This window comes from Acinonyx jubatus, chromosome D2, assembly GCF_027475565.1.
Source record: "Acinonyx jubatus isolate Ajub_Pintada_27869175 chromosome D2, VMU_Ajub_asm_v1.0, whole genome shotgun sequence".
Classification (NCBI taxonomy): Eukaryota; Metazoa; Chordata; class Mammalia; order Carnivora; family Felidae; genus Acinonyx; species Acinonyx jubatus.
The window spans coordinates 72,122,199-72,140,687 of NC_069393.1; the positions used below are offsets into that span (position 1 = coordinate 72,122,199).

Genomic DNA, 18,489 nt, shown 5'->3' on the forward strand with positions numbered 1-18,489 from the left:
ACCCAACCCGAATGGAACATTGCCATTTATATCATTGTGTGAGCTCTTGTTGGGCCATGTTTCCATGTCAGAATGGGTAGATTTAATTTTCAAAATTAATTAGATTTTTTCAGAGTTACACATGTACTTAATGTTTAAGTTAAATAGCATTATTAGAATTATAATGAAAAAGCCAGAAGTCTTTGCCCATTGCCTCCCCATCTCTAATCCCCTTTTTCAGATTTAATCACTTCAACTCTTTTAGTTGTTTCTTCTGCTAATTTATGTCTCTAAATAATATGTGTAACTCCTGTTTTTTAAATTCCCCCATTTCTGATACTACCAGCTCCCTAACGTAGTAGATGAAGATTTAATGCTGTTATTACACCTGAAAATATCAAACAACCAACTTATCTGTTTTCTCAATTTCTGTTTTCCTAGAACAGTTATATTTGTTGGTCAGTTTGGCACTCAGTGTTGGCTTTATTGTGACTATGTAAAAATTGTTCAAAGATGAACTATATAGGGCTTTATGATTATTTCTTCTTGCAAACTTTTGTTTTTCCTGGAGTTAATCATTGCCATCTCTTTCCATTTTCTTAGCTTTCCATGTAGCATTTCTGAATGTATTCTCAAACTCTCTGGCAAAAGTGAGAGGCCCTGTAAATACGGCCAAGTACATCAGCAAACCTAACCTATTTGTGTTTTTGCTTGTTTATGGGTATTTGTCCTACGTTACTCTGTCTTGCTCCAGTCTAGACTTGTTCACTAGGTCATCCTAAGACTTTCCTCTTCCAATATCTGGGCGTCTTTGCTTCTCTACTGTTTCTTGTATCCTTCCCTTCTATATTCCTTTCTCTTGGTTTACTCTATCATTATGATGGAACATATCCTCTAGCTTCTTCCTGAGAGTTGGTGCATGGTAGATAAAGTTCTCTGAGATCTACGTATCTGCAGACATCTTTATTCTCATGTTTGGTTGACTTAGTCTACTTGGGTATATAATTCTTGGTTGGAAATTATTTTCCTTCAGTTTTTTGTGCTTATTTTTGAGAGAGAGAGCATGAGTGGGGGAGGAACAGAGAGAGGGAGACACAGAATCCAAAGCAGGCTCCATGCTCCAAGCTGTCAGCACAGAGGACAGCGTGGGGCTTGAGCCCATGAACCCTGAACCAACCCTGAACCAAAGTTGGACACTTAACTGACTGGGTCACCCAGGTGCCCCTTTTCTTCAGTTTTGAGACAACTCTCCCATTGTGCTCTAGCCTCCAGGGTTGCTAGTGAGGAGGCCAGTGTCCTTCTCATTCCCCGTCCTCTGTAGGAGCTAGAAGGATCTCTTCCTCTCTGGTTATGAGTGTCCATGACGTTTTTTTGCAGTGGGGTCTGTTTTCTTCTGTACTGGGAACTTTCTTGGTTAGTCTGTTCATCTGGGAAGCTGTTTCTTTTACTTCTGGGAAACCATTTTGTATTATTTCTTTAATTAATCGTCTCCCCTACTCCATTTTATCTGTTTTACTGTTACTTTTATTGGTTCGGTATTGGACCCTTGGTGTTTCATGCTTGTAATTTCTTACTTTGCCTTTTCTTCTTCCCATTGGTTTCTTCATCTTCATGGTCTAAACTGTCTATTGAATTGTTATAATCGGTGTCATCATATTTTAAATTTCAAGAGCCCTTTCATATTCACTCTGAGTGGTTTTGTGTGTGTGTGGAAAGGTTGTTGAAATTACAACCTCTTACCACTTGGTAGGAAGACTTCCACTCACTCCCCATTTCATCGTCTTATGTAATCCCTGATCTCCATGTTGCCTGGGGTCCCTGGGCCATTTTCGTCTTCTTTCTCTAAAGAAACTGTCTCCTGAGAGGGTGAGTGTGTGAGAGAGAGGGCTGGGGGTCCAACTGGTCTTTTTTTTTTTTTAAATGTTTATTTATTTTTGAAAGAGCACAAGCAGGCGAGGGGCAGAGAGAGGCGGGGGCAGAGGATCTGAAGCTGGCTCCGCACTGACAGCAGAGAACCTGATGTGGGACTTGAATTCACAAACTGTGAGATGTCAGGAACCTTGAGATCGAGGCCTGAGCCAATGACGCTTAACCGACTGAGCCGCCCAGGTGCCCTAGGCGGGGTCCAACTGCTCTTAAAACAACCTTTCAACCCTCTTTCCAGTTGACCGCCTCAGCCTTACATTCACAGTACTCGGAGCCTTCAGTTCCGGAGTGTCCTGTGTTTTGAGGCACAAAAGGTTGTTGCTTCTTTTTGGCTGCTCCGTGTGCAGATGGAAGATTCCAGTGTTCTCTGTCGTGTCCATCACTGCTGTCCCTCTGCTGCTGCTTCCCTCTCTGACTGCATTTTCTCCTATCTCATTTTGTCTGGCCTTGGGCATAGAGGAGAGAGCATGGGGCTTCCTTTACTAAAATTTGAATGGACTTTGGGATGGGAATGGCAAATGGGATAGAAAATGGGACAAGAAAACCTATCGATTTACCTGCCCTGTTAACTGGAAGCCCATTGTTCATTTTAATGGTTGGATTTTTCTATTGTAAAGTTAGGCCATAAATTTTCAACCGGTTCCTTTGGTTGGGCATTTGGGTTAGTTCCAGTTTTTGCCAATTAGAAACCATAGTGCGGCAGCGTATTCTTACCTGTATTCCTGTTCATGTTCGGAAATGTATCTGTAGGGAAGATTCCTGAAAGTCCAGTGGGTGTTTGATGTTTGGTAACCTTGCACTAATATCAGTATTCTCAGTCTTTCCCCAGCTGCATATGTGAGAAAGGGGTGGGCGGGGGACTCTGATTTTGATTTATTTTTACAAGTTTTTTGAACGCAATTGAGCATCTTTTCATATATTAGCTATGTCTATTTCCTTTACTGTGGATTTCTTATGAAGTCAATGAATAACATACTTTGCCCATTTTTTATGTGGAGATGTTTGTCTTCTAATTGATTTTAATTGTTCTTTGTATATTGACATTATTCCTTTATCAGATGTTTCACAAATATTGCCTTTGTTGTATTGTCTTTTGACTTTATAGGTGGACTTTTGTTTTTCTTTTCTTTCTTTCTCTTTCTTTCCTTCTTTTCTTTCTCTTCTCTTCGCCACTCAGATCATTTAAGATGTCACTAGTCAGGGTTAGCCCCTTGACCCTTCATGTCCTTGTCATTTCATCTGAAGCTCAGATGAGACCTTTCCCATGCTATTATTTTTTCATGCATGTTTCCCCTTATGATTTGTTTTTCACATGAAACTTGGATTTACACAGACTTAGTTTAGGTATATGGTGTGTGATACAGGTCTGGTGTTACTGTTTGCCGTATGACCGGCCAGTTGCCCCTAGGAGTCCGCCTGAATTTTCCCACCTTTGTCATACTTGGAACAGCTGTGTGTTCTTGAGTCTGTTTCTGGATTCTTCCTTCTGTTCCACTTGTCGGCACGCATTCCCGCGCCGATACCCTCCTATTTGATTACTGGAGCTTTAGAACATTTTTAATCTCTGCAAGGCTAGTCCCTGCACACACACCTCTTAAAGAGTTTATTGATTATCCTTCCTGGGGATTTATTTTCTTTGCAGAGTTCTTTCAGCTTACAAATTGCCACTTTGGGTGGAGACTCTCCGTTCTGAATGAAGCTGCCGGTTTTTAGTGCCTAAAACCTTCCCTTAGGCAACCTTCTCTTCCCTCTGCAGCGGGGGGTCCTGTCACATGCTGCTTCCTGGTTCAGACTTGTCCCTACCCCAGTCCTTATGGGCTCTGCACGGATTCGCCACTGATCCGTGTTCTTTCATCAAATGATCCTTCAGTAAAAAGTCCCAAATGGCTCGGGGCGGGGCAGGATGGGGAGGGACTGATAGTGGGTGTGGGGTTTCTGGGGTGAAGAAAGTGTTTTGGAATCCGATAATGCCCACGGTTGTACCACCCTGTGACTCCAGTATAAGCCACTGAACCGTGTGCTTCGAAAGGGGGGGACGTTATGGTACATAAATGACGTCGCCAAACCAAAACCAAGCCCCAAGCAACAAGAGTCCTTCGGTGAAGGAGGAAAAAGCGTGGACGCAAAACTGAAAGGCTAGTCGTGAAGCAGAAACTCGGCTCTGAACCTCCTGGCGGTGGAGACAACGCAAGGACTCCAAATTCCCAGAGCGGGCACCCCACTTCGCAGAGGGAAGGCCCTCTCCTGACCCCGAGTAATCGCGGTTTTGCAAAAGATGGGGAGACGCTTCTCAGGTCTTGCTGCTGCTGTTGGCATCACGATGCCTTCCTCTGCGGTGCTTTGGGCCTCCTGTGTGTCTTCGGGGGGCGCCCGTGGCCCTGGGGCACCGAGTCCCTGGAGCTCCTGCGTCCCTTTACAAGTGCTCGTTCCCGCCCGACTGACTTATCTTCCCGACTGAATGCGTCCTTGGCCGTGTGCAGGGCACCTCCGCTCACCTGCCCGCTCCCTCTCCAGACACAGCCTGAGGCTTTCTTTATAAAGTCCTGAAAGGCCCTCAGCGGCCTGGGCCTTCCGGGTTAGATAGCAGGCTGCGGGCCTTCTAGATTTCGTCAGGATCCTCTGTGGGGCTTATCTCCCAGGCCAGATGGTCACCAGCCCCTCGGCTCGCTGCACCTGTCCACCGTGAGGTCATTTCCTTCCGGTCTCAGAGATGGGCTCGTGTTTCGTCAAGAGAGTCCCGTATCTGTACCTGCTTTGCCGTATCGCCCCCAGTGTGAGGGGAGCACCGCTCCCATGTGGGCTCTGCAGCTTGGGGCCCGCCTCCCCGGAGCCCCGCAGGCCCCCCTCTGAGCCTCGTGAGGAGGGCGCCGTGGGCGACGGGGTGTGAGGACCGAGGGTGGAAGTGAGGACCCAGCGCCAGCACGGGGCACGGCTGTCCTCCAGAGGAGGCCCCGGGGCAGCTCGGGCGCCTGCTGTGCTGCAGGGTCGTGTGTGGGCTCCCTCCCGCCCTTCTGCTTTCCTTGTCATTTCTGGAGAAAGACCGTAAGATTTGAAGCCAAGGCAAAACAGTCTTATGCAGCCGCGTGGGTGGCCCGTGATTGCTCTTGTTGAACGCTGCGTGTCTGGCCATGATTTTTAGAGGAGGTAGATGGGAGCCCACCCGTGTTCCAGAGGGTGGCCGTGTGAGCCCATCCCCCTGGCCCCTTGTGCTGCCATTTGGGGGTGGCCCTGAGTTGGGGTGGGTGGAAAGAGAATCATTTCGTGGCGTCTCCCTTTACGTCAAGTCTGGGTCAAATGACACCCCCTGCCCCCCGTACCCTGCCCCAGCACCCGGAGGCTTAGTGACCCTGTTCCTGGTGATGCCTACAGACCCCAAGGGGAAACTTAAGCTCTAAGGAATGGGCCCCAGAGAAGAGTGGAGCCAAACTCTTTCTTCTGGCTCTTTAAGGAGACGTGGTGGTGCAGTGTGGGATGGAGGCTAGGATACTCTCGTGCTCGGCTGGGGACCCGCTCTGCTCCCAGGCAGCCATGACCTTGGGGCACGTCCTGTGCCGGCCTGGCTGGGTACTCAAGGACAGGATGATTGCCAGCATGCTGTGGCTCCAGGATGTGAGGACTTCAGCCTCCTGAGCCTCCGTTGGCATAGGGCAAACTGGGACTGTTGCCCCATCCTGGTTCCAGACGGAGCCCTTGGGGACATCAGGGAGGGCTCGGGAGAAGTCCAAGGACTCCTTCCTACAGTCACTTCTGGGGCTGCAGGTCCAGCATCGTCTCCTTGCAGGCTCCGTTGTGGTTTGAGCCTCTCCCTCTCGAGCCCGTCGAGCCCGTGGTCAAAGCCAGGCTTACCATGAAAGTGCGGGGGGGGGGCAGACGATCCCCGTGGGTGAACTTTGTGGTACGCGCAGAGGTGACTGAGGGGGGTGCAGGCACCCCGCAGGGAGAGCAGCGGCCCAGCAGAAGGACAGGCTCACTCACACGTGTGGCTCCAGGCACTGTGTGCGGCCCGGCCCGTCCACACTTCTCTCGTTGAGTCAGGAAAGGGCCGACACAGACTTCTTGTTGCCTTTGCAGGTGATACAGGCTTTGGAGGGACAAAGTTGCCCAGTTGATGACAGTTCAAAAAGATCCCCCCACAGGTACCAACGAAGTTCTGAAGGGACATGAAGGAATCCCTCCGGTGAGAATGTGGGGTCGGGCCGTAGGGTTGAAGATGCCCGTGGAGATGAGGCAGGGCCCTGGTGGGGGCACAGGTCGGTGCACTACGAGCCCTGTGTGAGCTGGGGCTCTCGGGGTGCAGAGCAGGGGCCGGCCCCGTGATACACTCGGTCCCTCTTCCCTTCCCGGAGCCGCAAGCGCTCAGGTGCTGTGCACCGGCACGGAGCTGGGCCGGGGCAATTCTGCGCACCGTGTTTCAAGGTGGAGAAGTGGCTTGAACTTGGACGGAGGAGTGGCAGGAGATGGCCAGTCCCTGGGAGCCACCGGAGCCCCGGTGGGGTTTCACTGGGGAAGCCAAGGAGAGGGTCGGCTGCATTTTCTTGCTGTGGTGGCCGGCCGGGGGCAGAGGTCGAAGGCAGTTTCTCTTGGCTCCGGGATGCACCCCAGGACCAGTGGGTGGAAGTGATGGGAAGTTCAGGGCCTGGCGTTAGGACACTCGCCCCTAGTTGGAGCCATCTTTAAAGAGCTGTCTGGGAGGGCACTGGGCTCCCAGCCCGGGTCCCCGAGCACAGCTAGAGGTCTCCTGTTGAGTCGCCAGGTGGGGTGCCGTGAGGGGCGCACCGAGGGCCGAGTTCCCAGAGCTGGTTCTGTGGGTTGCGTGATGCGGCGGGGGCCCCGGCGGCGCGGGGGATGCTGAAACCGTGTCGCAACGGCGATAGGGAGCTTAGAGCCGGAGGTCCAGAGAGCACGTGGCCCTGCCCCCAGTTTGGAAGCTCCAGAAAGGAGGAGGACTCCGGCTCCAGACCACAGTGCAGGCTTTTACCCCCGGGAGGCCGGCAGCTGGACACACGGTGCCTGCCTTCAAGGGACGGCAGCCTCCCTCGAGACTGTCGGTCGTGGGAGGCGAATGTCCTCGCGCGGGACCTTCTCCTCTAAGCGGTCGGCTGTGTGCTGAGCGCCTCCCCTGTGCCGCCACGGAGCTGGGCTGTGGAAACAGATGAAGGGGTCCCTGCCCACCAGGAGCTCACCGATGCGGGGAGGGCCAGCCGGCCAGGGTCAGGTACAAGGAAGGTGGAGCTCTCGCGGAGGACAGGGCAGAGGGATCGGACAGGGAGGGCCATTTGCCGTCTGCTCCTCAGAGCCTTCCTGTGAGATGCGCTGCATTTTGGGCCCCGTGAGGTCACAGGGACCCCCTGGAGCCTCAGCCGGTGTGTTTCGAGCGGAAATGAACCTCTTGTTTCATGGCTTACCCCCAGTGCTTTTTGCTTGAGGATCTTGAAACTGGTGTTTGCGGCCTGAGGCTGTTTTGCCATCTATGGAAAACGGGGGTGGGGGGTGCACCCACTCCCAGGTCTCAGGCGTGAGCTCAGCACCCCCTTCATGGGTCAGGAAGATGGAGTTCATCTGTGGCTCCCTGCCCCCCCCCCCCCCCCCCCCCCGCCCCGGAGCATGTTGGCGACCCTGCTTTGAAGCTGTGCCTTCAGAGATGCATCATCCCGTGCCTTGCTCCCGGCATCAGGATTGACCTGAAATGGGGCCCCTGGCTGGGTTGTTCACAGTCCACTTCCTTGGGCAGGTGGCCCTCAGTCCATGGACTGAGTTCTGCACGTAGGTAGGTTTTGGTTGAATAGTATGGTGTCAACCTGCTAGCGCTTTATGTTCGTAAAAATTAGTTGCCAGCATTTGAAAAGCTCAAGAGACTTCCTGTAAGAATCTAGAGTTCAATCTCTCCTGGAAAAATTGGATCTTCCAGTCTGGGACCTCAATCTTCCAGAGCAGCAGTCGCCTCTTTAGATGGGGTCTGGGCCCTCCCCCGCCATTTCCCTTCTGTTTCCCCGACACTGAGGCCCGATGTTGGTGTCTCTTCATCATGGTGCCCGTGCTGTTATTTACCTTTTCCTTTGCTTTCTTCGTTCGTTTACCCGACCCTGAACCCCATACATACTCATCCTGACACAACGGCCCTCGTGACTTCTTAACGTCTCCATGCTAAGCCTACTAACCTTGCAAGGTTAGGCCTAATCGCCAGCTGCTTTGGGGAGCTTCTGGGTCCCCAGAGCACGGCATATGTACCTTTGTTCCGTCCCCAGCGTAGCCGCGTTCCAGTTCAGACATCGTCTGGCTCCTTCCTTTGAAGCTCTCGTGGTGGCCAGAGCCACACTGTGGTCAGTGTCTTCGCCCTGAGCCAGACCCGTGCTATCAGTAACGTTCGCTGAATCCAATTACATCCCGCGATTATTTGGCCGCCGATATTGCCAAGCGTGACAGAAATGGTTTCCTGGAACATGAAATGAGATTGCTCTTTGTTACTGTTTCCCAGATCACCAAGCCTGGAGTGGCTTGGTTTTGGATTTAGCTCCTGGACCTAATCATTTTGAAGTCGCTACTGTGCTGGAAGGCTCAGCCTCTCTGGAGAGTTTGGTGGCTTGCATTAGTGCTTATGGAGGTGCAGGGAAGGGCCACTGCATCCCTGAAGAGGCAAGGTCACACGTGTGCGTGCGTGCGCACACGTGCGTGTGCTGCTGAGCCGTGGGGCCGAGAAAGGCCCTGGGCCCCGTGCATTTTGAGCACAGTGCATCCCAGCTGGTGGCGTTTAACCTTGTGGGCACGTCTAGCTCGTGTGTGGCTGTGTGACTGAGAACGAAGCGGCGTTCGCCATTTGTGGGCGAGGCTTAGAATCAAATCTGGTGTAAGTGAGTTCAGGAAAAACGCTGAAAGCAGTAGTAGTTTGAAACCCCATCTTTTGGGGGGAGACCATCCTATTGTCCTGATAACAGGTGGGGACCACACGGAGCTGGTATGGACAGATCCCTAGCGGCCAGGCTGGTCTGACTCGCGTCGGGCTTTCTGTTCAACACAGAGACTACTTCCAAAGCAACCACTGCCACCAGCAGCCGGATATTGGCACAGGCTTGGCTGGGGACGCCAAGTCCCCGGGAGAGCACTGAACCTTAGACATGAAAACGTCAGTCGCGTGACTTGGCCACACACACAAAAAAATGACCGCGTGGACGTTCATTTTTTTTAGGCCTGGCAAGATGTTCATAAAGCTAATTGAAAGAAGCAGGATGGAGGGGCGCCTGGGTAGCTCGATCGGTTAAGCATCCGACTCTTGGTTTCTGCTCAGGTCTCTTGGTTCATGAGTTCGAGCCCCACCTTGGGCTCTGTGCTGACAGGGCAGAGCCTGCTAGGGATTCTCTCTCTCTGCCCCTCCTCTGCTCGTGCTCGCGCTCTCTCAAAATGCATAAATAAATATTAAAAAAAATAAAAAGGATGTAGAATTGCAGCACAAGAGTATAATCCCGCGTCTTGTTTTGTTCTTAAAAAACCCGAATCCTGCACGCACCCGTGTATCTGTGTGCCTGTAAACGCGTGTGTGTAAGATTACAGAGCGGGAGTCACCGTGCTCAGTACCCGAGCGATGGACTTTGGGGTGACTTTAACTTTTTCTTTGTCCTTCTCTTCACATTCCCTGATCTTTCTCAATGCCCGTATCTCCTGTGGCAAAGTGACGAAGGGGTGAGGACGGGGGCAGTGCCACCGCCGCTCACCGCACGTGTGGGAGCACAGTGGCCGGGCTCCCGCGGCGGAAGCTGCCCGTGTGCGTCCGTGGGTGAAGCCGCCACCGGGCAGACACGGAGGCAAGATGAAGCCGTTGATAGAGGGACGCATCTCCTTTCTGGAGCGTCTGGCAGCTTTGTGAGGACAGAGAAGCCGCGTGGGGTCCCGTCTGGCTCCGTCAGCCGCCGGATATTAGCTGCCTGGGTGCAGGCCTCAGGCCTTCTTTCATCCGCTCTAATCGCCATTGTGATGTCTGACAATTATTACTTTTTCTAACACTTGACTGATATCAGTACTGATAAGGTGTCCTTTCCATAAATTTACAGGCATTGCTTTCTTGCCGGCTAGTATCTCTTATCTCCTTGGAACCAATATTTTTGGGATGCTCGCACACAAAATGGGGAGGTAAGATGCGTACCGCATGCTCTCGCTCTGTCGGAATAATGTCATTCTGTTCAGCCAGTTCTGGGTGTTGCTGCCTGAGTTTTCATAAGTAATCGTCCTGATTTCTGTTGAAAATCTGCAGGGGTGGGGGGTGGGAATGGGAGCGGTCGTTTATGGAAGGTGCTTTTTTGTTCTTTTGATAGGTGGCTTTGTGCTCTTCTGGGAATGATAATTGTTGGAATCAGCATTTTATGTGTGAGTAAAAGACCTTCCTTGACAAGTGGTAGTGGTCTCGAAAGAAAACTTCCGCTTTGGGCAAGAATCACCAGGAAGCATTTTAGAGCAGAGTAAAGTTTGTTGTCTGATTTTTATTTTTATTTTTATGTTTTCAACGTTTTTTGTTTTGAGAGAGAAAGTGCACCTAAGCAGGTGGAGGGGTGGAGAGAGAGAGAGAGAGAGAGAGAGAGGAAGAGAGAGAGAGAATCCCAAGCAGGCTCCACACTGCCAGCGCAGAGCCTGACGTGGAGCTCGAACCCACAAACCGGGGAGATCATGACCTGAGCCGAAATGCAGAGCCGGTCGCGTAACTGACTGAGCCACCCGGGCGCCCCAGTATTTGGTTTTATTACATTTTCAATTTTCCTCCAATTTTTTATCCTCTTAAACATATTGGACCAGGTTCTCCAAGGGATACATTTACATTCTAGGTCAGCTGCAGGTTATTTAGGACGGTTGGTTGCATAGTTATATTTCACTTCCCCAACCCCCCATCATCGTCAATATTACAGTGTCTTTAAACACTTTGAGCCGACTAGCCTGAAACAGTAGCAAGATTTTTTTTTCTAGAACAACACATCTTCTACCAACAGCCGGTATCTACCCCCAAGTGAGGCCTTCTGGCCCTTGTCGGGAATGGAGCGTGGTCCGGGCTGGTCTTAAATACAGCAGTTAACGAGGCTGTTCTTGGTGGTCACAAAACCCATTTCAGGTTCGACTTCTGAGATCTTGGAGGACCCAATTCTCCCCAGACCCCATCCTCCTCCTTCCCCCTAGTTCCTACTTCAGAAGGGAACACGCAAACCAGGCCAGAGAAGACCCATCTTTAGGCTTTTCCCAGAAGCTTTACATTGGATGTCATGATTTTAGTGTGACGGGTATTTCCTCTTACAGATTCCTTTCGCAAAAAACATTTACGGACTCATAGCTCCTAACTTTGGAGTTGGTTTTGCAATTGGTAAGTCACCTGTAGAACTTTCTTTTCCCCATTAGTCAGAAAGATTTCCTCTTATTGGGGCAGACTATCTATCGTTCCTCAACCTAAAATTTCTAGAGCTCGGGAGGAGGCTATGGGCTGCCAAACTCAAGTACTGCCTGTCAGTTGTCTACGGATAGATACCTGCTTTCACATACTAGTCCTTTATTTTCTGAAAGCCAGTATTTGTATAAACCCTGCTATTTACAGAAGCAAACGGATACTCTGTTGCTGCCCTTGGGCAAACAAGAGAACCCCCTCACTCAGAGCACCTTTGTTTGGGCTCAGATCTGTGCACAGATGAGAACCCCGGGGACAGAGACTTCATGTATATTTTTATAAGGTCTGGTACAGTAAAGGTGGCCTGGTGTATCAACGGCCACCTGTGCTGCGGGAATTTTCACCGGCAAAGGGGACGGGGTCTTTGGATGTGAAGAACCATGTATGCTGGAAGCAATCTTGTTAATATTTTGCATGAATAGGATACCTTTGTTTCTCATTTATAATATACAGATTGGTCGTCATAAAAGTAAGGGCTAAATCTGTCACAATTGCCAAAGGCAAGAACTGAAGCTTTGAGTGGTGCAGTGGAAAAGACAGAAGGGAGCCTTTGGGGATTCCCCGGGCGGGTTAGGTTTGCCCTCCCACAGCACCTCATGGCTTCAGTGACAATTGGAATTAATTTTTGAGCTCTCGGGGGCCCGTCCCACTCTTCTGTCCAGTTTGTTCACCCCGTCCCCGTCCCCAGCACGCGGCACATATTAGGTGATCAACAAATACCGATTGAATGAAGGAACGTCCCTCCTCTTCCAGCCTCTAGTAGCAGGTGGAGGTGAGGGAATGGACGTTTGACTGGTCTGCTGGTGGTGCCCACAGATGGGGTCTCATTTTAGCTGATTGTTATCAGCCCCATTTTATGGATGGGGAAACCAGTGTTCAGCTAGATGAGGAATGGCCATGCCCATCCCGCCAGGGACGTGAGCCCAGGACTCTGAACACACATGCTTTTCCTTTACTTTTTCTTTATTCTGCCTGTCCCTGACTGTTCACGAGCTAGGAGATTCTGATCCCGGCCTTAGGGGTGGTGATTGTTTGTTTAAGCCCCTGGGTTGGCAGACCTCTTTCAGTCTGTTCTCTGAGCAGGGCACGGTGACCCCTCAGACGCCCTCGTGTTCTGATTCCTTTCCATCTTCCCTGATACTTTCCAACTTATTCTCATAGTCCGAGTGTGAGGCTGAGGTGTAGATGGGGAGGGGAGTGTGTGAGGCTTGTAGGTGTGCCCCCTGGGGGAAGGTGAGGGGCTGTGGAACCCGGAGAGAGTTAATCTGGAAAGCACCAGCTGGAGGAAGGCGAGGGGCCACACAGCCAGTAGCCAGCACCCCACTGGATGTGAAGCCTGGTCTGTGAGTCACCAGAGGACGGGGTGCCCTCTGCTGGAAGGTGGGGCCTTCAGACAGTGGGGGCCAGGTGGGGCCAGCGGGAGAACAGGCACAGGTGGCCTGGGTTGCAGTCCCAGCCCCAGTGACCTGCAGCCTGTCTTCAGTGAAGGGTATGCCTTGGGGAGCCTGCCTTGAGACTCACAGGTGGTGATGACAGAAGGGGAGCCGCTGGCGGGGTGGGGGGTCAGGACACTGATACTCCCCGCATTTTCGGGCTACGTCGGTTTTCTATAGACCGTGTTCCCTGCCCGTCCACAGGAATGGTGGACTCCTCAATGATGCCCATCATGGGCTACCTGGTAGACCTGCGGCACGTGTCTGTCTACGGGAGCGTGTATGCCATCGCGGACGTGGCCTTCTGTATGGGATATGCTATAGGTAAGGAAGGACCCTGACCTTTCAAAACAAGCTTTTATCTTGATGCATGATAATGTCGACCGGAAACTGTTTAAACTTTGGTGTCTTTCTGTCTGGGAGGCATCTGGAGAGAGCTTTATCTCCTTCTCTGTTTCCTGAAAGGTCCTTCGGCTGGTGGGGCTATCGCAAAGGCGATCGGATTTCCGTGGCTCATGACGATTATTGGAATAATTGATATTCTTTTTGCTCCTCTCTGCTTTTTCCTTCGAAGTCCACCTGCCAAGGAAGAAAAAATGGTAAGAGAATTTTAGGACGCGACTCTAGTGTTTCTTGATCATGTTGGCATGGTCTTCTGGACGGTTCCTTCATGGCTCAGTTAGAAAGTATATTTCTGCTCCTTTGGGGCAGAACTCCCCAAACATAAAAGGTCAGAGTTCCTTTGGCGTTTATACCGCATAGGCCATGCTTCTTTTACTGTATCAAACATTATGTTTATAAATGTGAAGAATGAGGTGATGTTTTGGTACATAGATTAGCAGTCTGTATAGCTCTTTTGTCAACCAGACACGGAATAGTTAAGTGTAATTGCCTTTAGTTCTTGAAAATCTTGAACATAACTTTTTTTGCTTCCTGCACCGAGTCCTGAGATGAGCCATTTTGGGTGCTGTTTGCTTTTCTCCTAACCCTTACGGCTTTCATTAATAGTGTTTTCGTTCTTACTGCGTAGGATTCTGGAGATGGTTTTGGTGTACGTAACAGAGCGTTTTGGGAAACTATCGTATATGTACCTTTGGGCACACGTGAGCATGTGCAACCTTTAAATTCACAGTTTCATAACCAGAATCGTAACTCAATGATATGGTATCGAGGATAAAGTGTTTAGAACTTACTGGTTCTAAACTTGAATTTCAGAATGCATTAGTCGTTTTAACCTGATGAGCGTTCATCGCTGGTGGTGGTGTTGCTGGGTTTTAAAACCTCCCGTGGTGGCAGACCCTCGTCTAGCAGGATGAGAGTGGCAGGTTAAGTTAAGAACGAAGGAGATAACGGAGGCGAGGGGAGATGGTGTTCTTGTGATGAGTGGATATGAGGTTCACTTGTGATGTTCTCTTGGGGGCACATCAGAAGTTCTTTCTGACGGTTGAACGGAAATGGGTCTGACGCCTTGGCATTTCTTGAACTTCCCTGTTACGATCTTCCCCAAAGAGTGGGTCTAAAAACAGACACAGACTCTAAAGTTAGGTTACGTGCAGCCTTTATTTGTCTGGGGTGTTCTTTGTATTCATTAATTTGTTCAATATATTTTGAAAATATTTTCAGAAAAAGAGTATATTCAGCACTGATCACTCTATCGTGTGCCCTTTATTATATAGGATTTAACTGGATAATTTGGTATTACTCATGACCCATTTGAAAGAAGAGGAGTGGAAGGTGTGGAGATATTCCGACGGAAATCACCTCTTCTTTCCTTCCTCTTGCTTACATGGCCCCACTTCTGAGCAACCGTAGCACTTTACTGTTCATCCTACCCGTCTCCTCGCCTGAGCCCCGCATGGTAGCTTGCCCAAATCGGGGTCGGAAAAGGGGGTTACTCCCAACCCTTTTTGGACCAAAAACCACAAAGACAAAATCGCCTACAAGTTCTTTCACCCAGGAGACCGTTTAATAAGATTCTTGGGAAGTAATGAAGGGCTAGTGGCGGCCTTGGAGCCACACTGTCATGTGGGGACAGGATAGCATCTCCCTTACTGGGTTGTCGTAAGGATTCAGCCAAGAATCCCAGAGTGCTTAGCCCTGTGCTTAGTACACAGTGGATGCTCAATAAGTGCGTTACTGTTTCCAGCACCACCTCATGCTGCTTTCCTGCTTCTGCCTAACGCCCTGATTTACTGTCCACCCAGAGGCCCCCTGGTGTCCCCCCTTTCTCCCTCCTGTGAGGCGAGAGCTTCCTTTTGCTCCTGAGACCTCTGAACTGCTGAATGGGCTTCCTTAGCCAAGCAGCAGACGCTAGTGGCCCCTGTGCCGTGTGTCGGGCTTAGCTGAGGTGTTGGAAGAAATAAGTGAGGTCAGGGGATGGGGGGTAGAGGGGGACAACCCCCCCGGGCCAGCTGCTGCCCTGGAGTCCACGTGATGACTGGCAGAAGGCCGACCTCAGCACCCCTTCTCTTCCCTCGTGTTAAATCAGCGCTTTCGTTCATTTAAAAAGCGAAATGCCGAAGGGAGCAGAAGAGACAATCTTGAAAAGTAAGGCAGCAAAAATTGTAGGCTTCCCGAAAGGCACTTTCGCTGCCAAATGTCAAAAATCCGTAATAAGTGCCTAGCAAGATGAATCATTAAAAACCTGAGAAAATGCGCATCTTGCTGCCCGTCACTGATGCCCATAATTGAAGGCATCACATTGGATTCCATTTGACTCGCGTAATGGTAACATTCGAGGGTGGCCAACAGCAGCTGCCTATTCCCTGAGCAAGCGGGGCAGGAAGACGCCTAATGATAAGGGGGAGTGAGGCCGGGACAGCAGTGTGCCAGGGAGGAGACAGAATTGATTATTGCTCATTTGAGAGAATCCAATCCCGACAAGTGCGGGCGTTCAGGATCAGCAGTTACCAAAGGCAGGCGGGCGGATAAGCCTGAGCAAATCATTCTTTCATTAGGCGGCCTTCTGAATAGCCTTCAGCTACTTTATATTGAAAGATCTAAAGCTGTTTTCATGGGTCCCAAATCACACAATCGTGAACTAGTGTGAGAGCGCTTGAGTTTTTCTTCCGTTTGGTGTCCTCGACTTCTGGCTTTTTCTGTGGTTTTTTTTTTTTTTTTGTTTTTTTTTTTTTTGTTTTTTTTGTTGTTGTTGTTGTTGTTGTTCCTCTGCAAGTGTAAGAAATTCCACTCTGCCGTTTGAGGACAACTGTGTTCTAGTTCTACGACAGTGACATGCAGCCCGTGATTCTCAGAATACCCAGTTGAGGATGGCTGTGTGCTGGAATGGATATTTTTTCCAGGTTAAAGAATTATTTTTAAAGATAGGGCACATTTCTTACAACTTACCCTTGAAGTTTCTAATGGTGACCCAGACAGGAAAGTAGGGGTTTGGGATTGCAGCTTGCTTTTCCTGGGTGGCTCCGGGCTTTCTCCTCATTGTTCCAGGGTCCTTCCAGCCACCCTGTTTTCTGAATGCAGGGGCCAGGCGAGGACCTGAATATTATCATCTGTTTATAGAAATGGGTCCCTCTGTGGGGCATTTATGTAGTTGATGTGCAAAACCCTCACCATTTTTTTTTTTTTTTTTAAGATATAGTAAATAAAAGTTTCTAGCATTCAGGCCTGGTAGCTCTCAAAATCTCGAAGCCTGGAGGGCTTACCGTTCAGCTTTTATTGTCTCAATATTCCAGCTGTGTATTTGCTTCATTTATATACTTCATTTAGTCCAACAAGGCTTTTACCACTTTGGAGATCCTCACTCTGTGTCTGATAAGAAACCAGGCATCTGGCAGGGGCTGGGGTTCAGCTCTCAGTGACTGGGCTCTGCTCTGAGTTCAAAGAACTTCCTCCTTTCTCTTTTCAGTCCGGAGTCAGACACGCCTCTGTTGCCCAGCAGTAGCACGGAGAGCTGGCTTAAATTACCCGGCGGCCCTCGTGGCCCCCCATGCACTTGATTTACCAGCTGCATCCTGTTCACGCCTCTCTCTTCCTGGTCCTTTGGGAATACTACGTATGCTGCCTGGCTTCTTTGGTCATGTAGACGTTATTATAAAAATAGAACTGCCATACAGTCGTGCCCAGCGTTAGGTTTCGGGGGTCCTTAAGTCTGCATATATGCAGAGTCAGGTCTAATGATGGTTGAACCAAGAGAGAGAAGGTGGTTATGAAGAGGGTCGAACGATGGCCATCCGTCCCAAGGCTGTCTTACTGCCTGTGGGCCAGAGGTCAAGGTCCCTTGCCTGGCATTCAAGGCCCTGCAATCTGGTGCCGGGTGGGCCTTCTAATTAACATCTCGCTGTGTGTACCTCATCATCAGACCTCTGTGGTGGCCAGGCCGGCTTCCTTAGTGTCCCTGTTTTACATAGTGTCTCCTTTAGTAGATGATCTATGCTGTGCTCACGTCCAGCTCCTTTGCTGTGCACACCCTTTCCGCCCTTCGAGGTTCAGCTGGTATCCCGTCTCTTGTACAGCTTTCCCTGAGCACTTCATCCACAGCAAGCGTTTCCCCTGTGAGCACTGTGGGACTTGCCCTTCCTGTGCAGTAAGGTCACTGACCTGCTGGTATAGGACCTTGGGGGCATGCAAGCAGGTGCCCAGCGAGCTGTCGTCAGCCGTAGGGCCCTCTGTAGTTCTAGATGAGGCCACATCACTGAGACAGTGCTTCTAGCGTGTCGACACCATTGTCATGAAGGGTTAGGGACCCGACTGGAATTTCATGTTTAACTCTCCCTTCCCCTCGCCCCCCTGTTGATTCTTGATATTTCTTTGAGGATCACTAACCTGGGGAGATGAGATGTGCTCTTTGGGGGTTAAACGCTGGGAGAATGGTGCTGGGGTACCATGTCTGTTGCCTCACTTACTTAGGTTTAGACTTTGAGCTCTTTATTAAATACACGTATCAATTCACTTGGCAAAAAGTATAAAAACAGTGTTAAATTTTGCAGCTGACAGTTTGAGCTGGCGGCCTGACTTATAGGGTCACGGAAGTCCTTTACCTTAACATGTCACCCAGGCAGATCACTGTAGATTCTCTCAGGAAATGATACACGGGTTAGCACTGAGGGGAGTTACAGAAGGTCTCAAATGTGTGGAGCGGGACCTGGGGGGTGGGGGGCGGGGAGTAGTGGACAAACACAAAGATAGGTTTCAGTGGGCTCATATCCACAGAGAAATGTCTCCATGTAGATTTTCACACCGCACAACAAGGTCTTGGGGGAATTATTTACTTGGAAGAAAAGTCCAGAAAACACACCTGATGGGAGCATCTCCTTCAGCTGCACGCAGCATCCCCTTGCCGTGCTCTGGCCCTTTTCTGCCTCCGCCCCGGAGCCCTGCGAGAGTAGACCGCGGCATAAGGCTGCCTGGCACGCATCTGTCCCCTCCCAGCGGTGCATCCCTGGTCACGTTCTTTGATCTCTGTGCCCGCACAGGGTTACCCGCCTACCAGGTGGGGCTCTCGTGGAGCTGCAGTGTTGTGGCAGGAATGCTCAGCGTGGTCCCGGTCCGATAAGGGACGGCTGTCTTCTCAGACTACATGCTTGGTCTGCACACTTTCAAGAGAATAACGACTGCATGGGTTTATCGATTGAGGATCAATGCGCTGTTTTTACATTTTTAGTGACAGTGAGAAGGCATAAGATTTTTATGGGCATCAGAGGAATTTTTTTTTTTTAATCCTACATTTGGACAAGCGGAAGACCTCTAGGATTTGGAGGAGAGGTGCTCCGGAAATGCCAT

General features: G+C 50.3%; 1 protein-coding gene across 1 annotated transcript in view; it reads left to right on the plus strand.

Moving 5' to 3' along the window:
* SLC18A2 (solute carrier family 18 member A2) overlaps positions 1-18,489 on the plus strand; it is a 38,680-nt gene that overhangs the window by 17,024 nt on the left and 3,167 nt on the right. Inside the window, exons 11-15 of the mRNA XM_027063215.2 lie at positions 9,948-10,026; positions 10,209-10,260; positions 11,176-11,239; positions 12,955-13,074; positions 13,216-13,349. Coding sequence (XP_026919016.1) covers positions 9,948-10,026; positions 10,209-10,260; positions 11,176-11,239; positions 12,955-13,074; positions 13,216-13,349 — 449 coding nt within the window. The remainder of the gene's footprint in view (positions 1-9,947; positions 10,027-10,208; positions 10,261-11,175; positions 11,240-12,954; positions 13,075-13,215; positions 13,350-18,489) is intronic.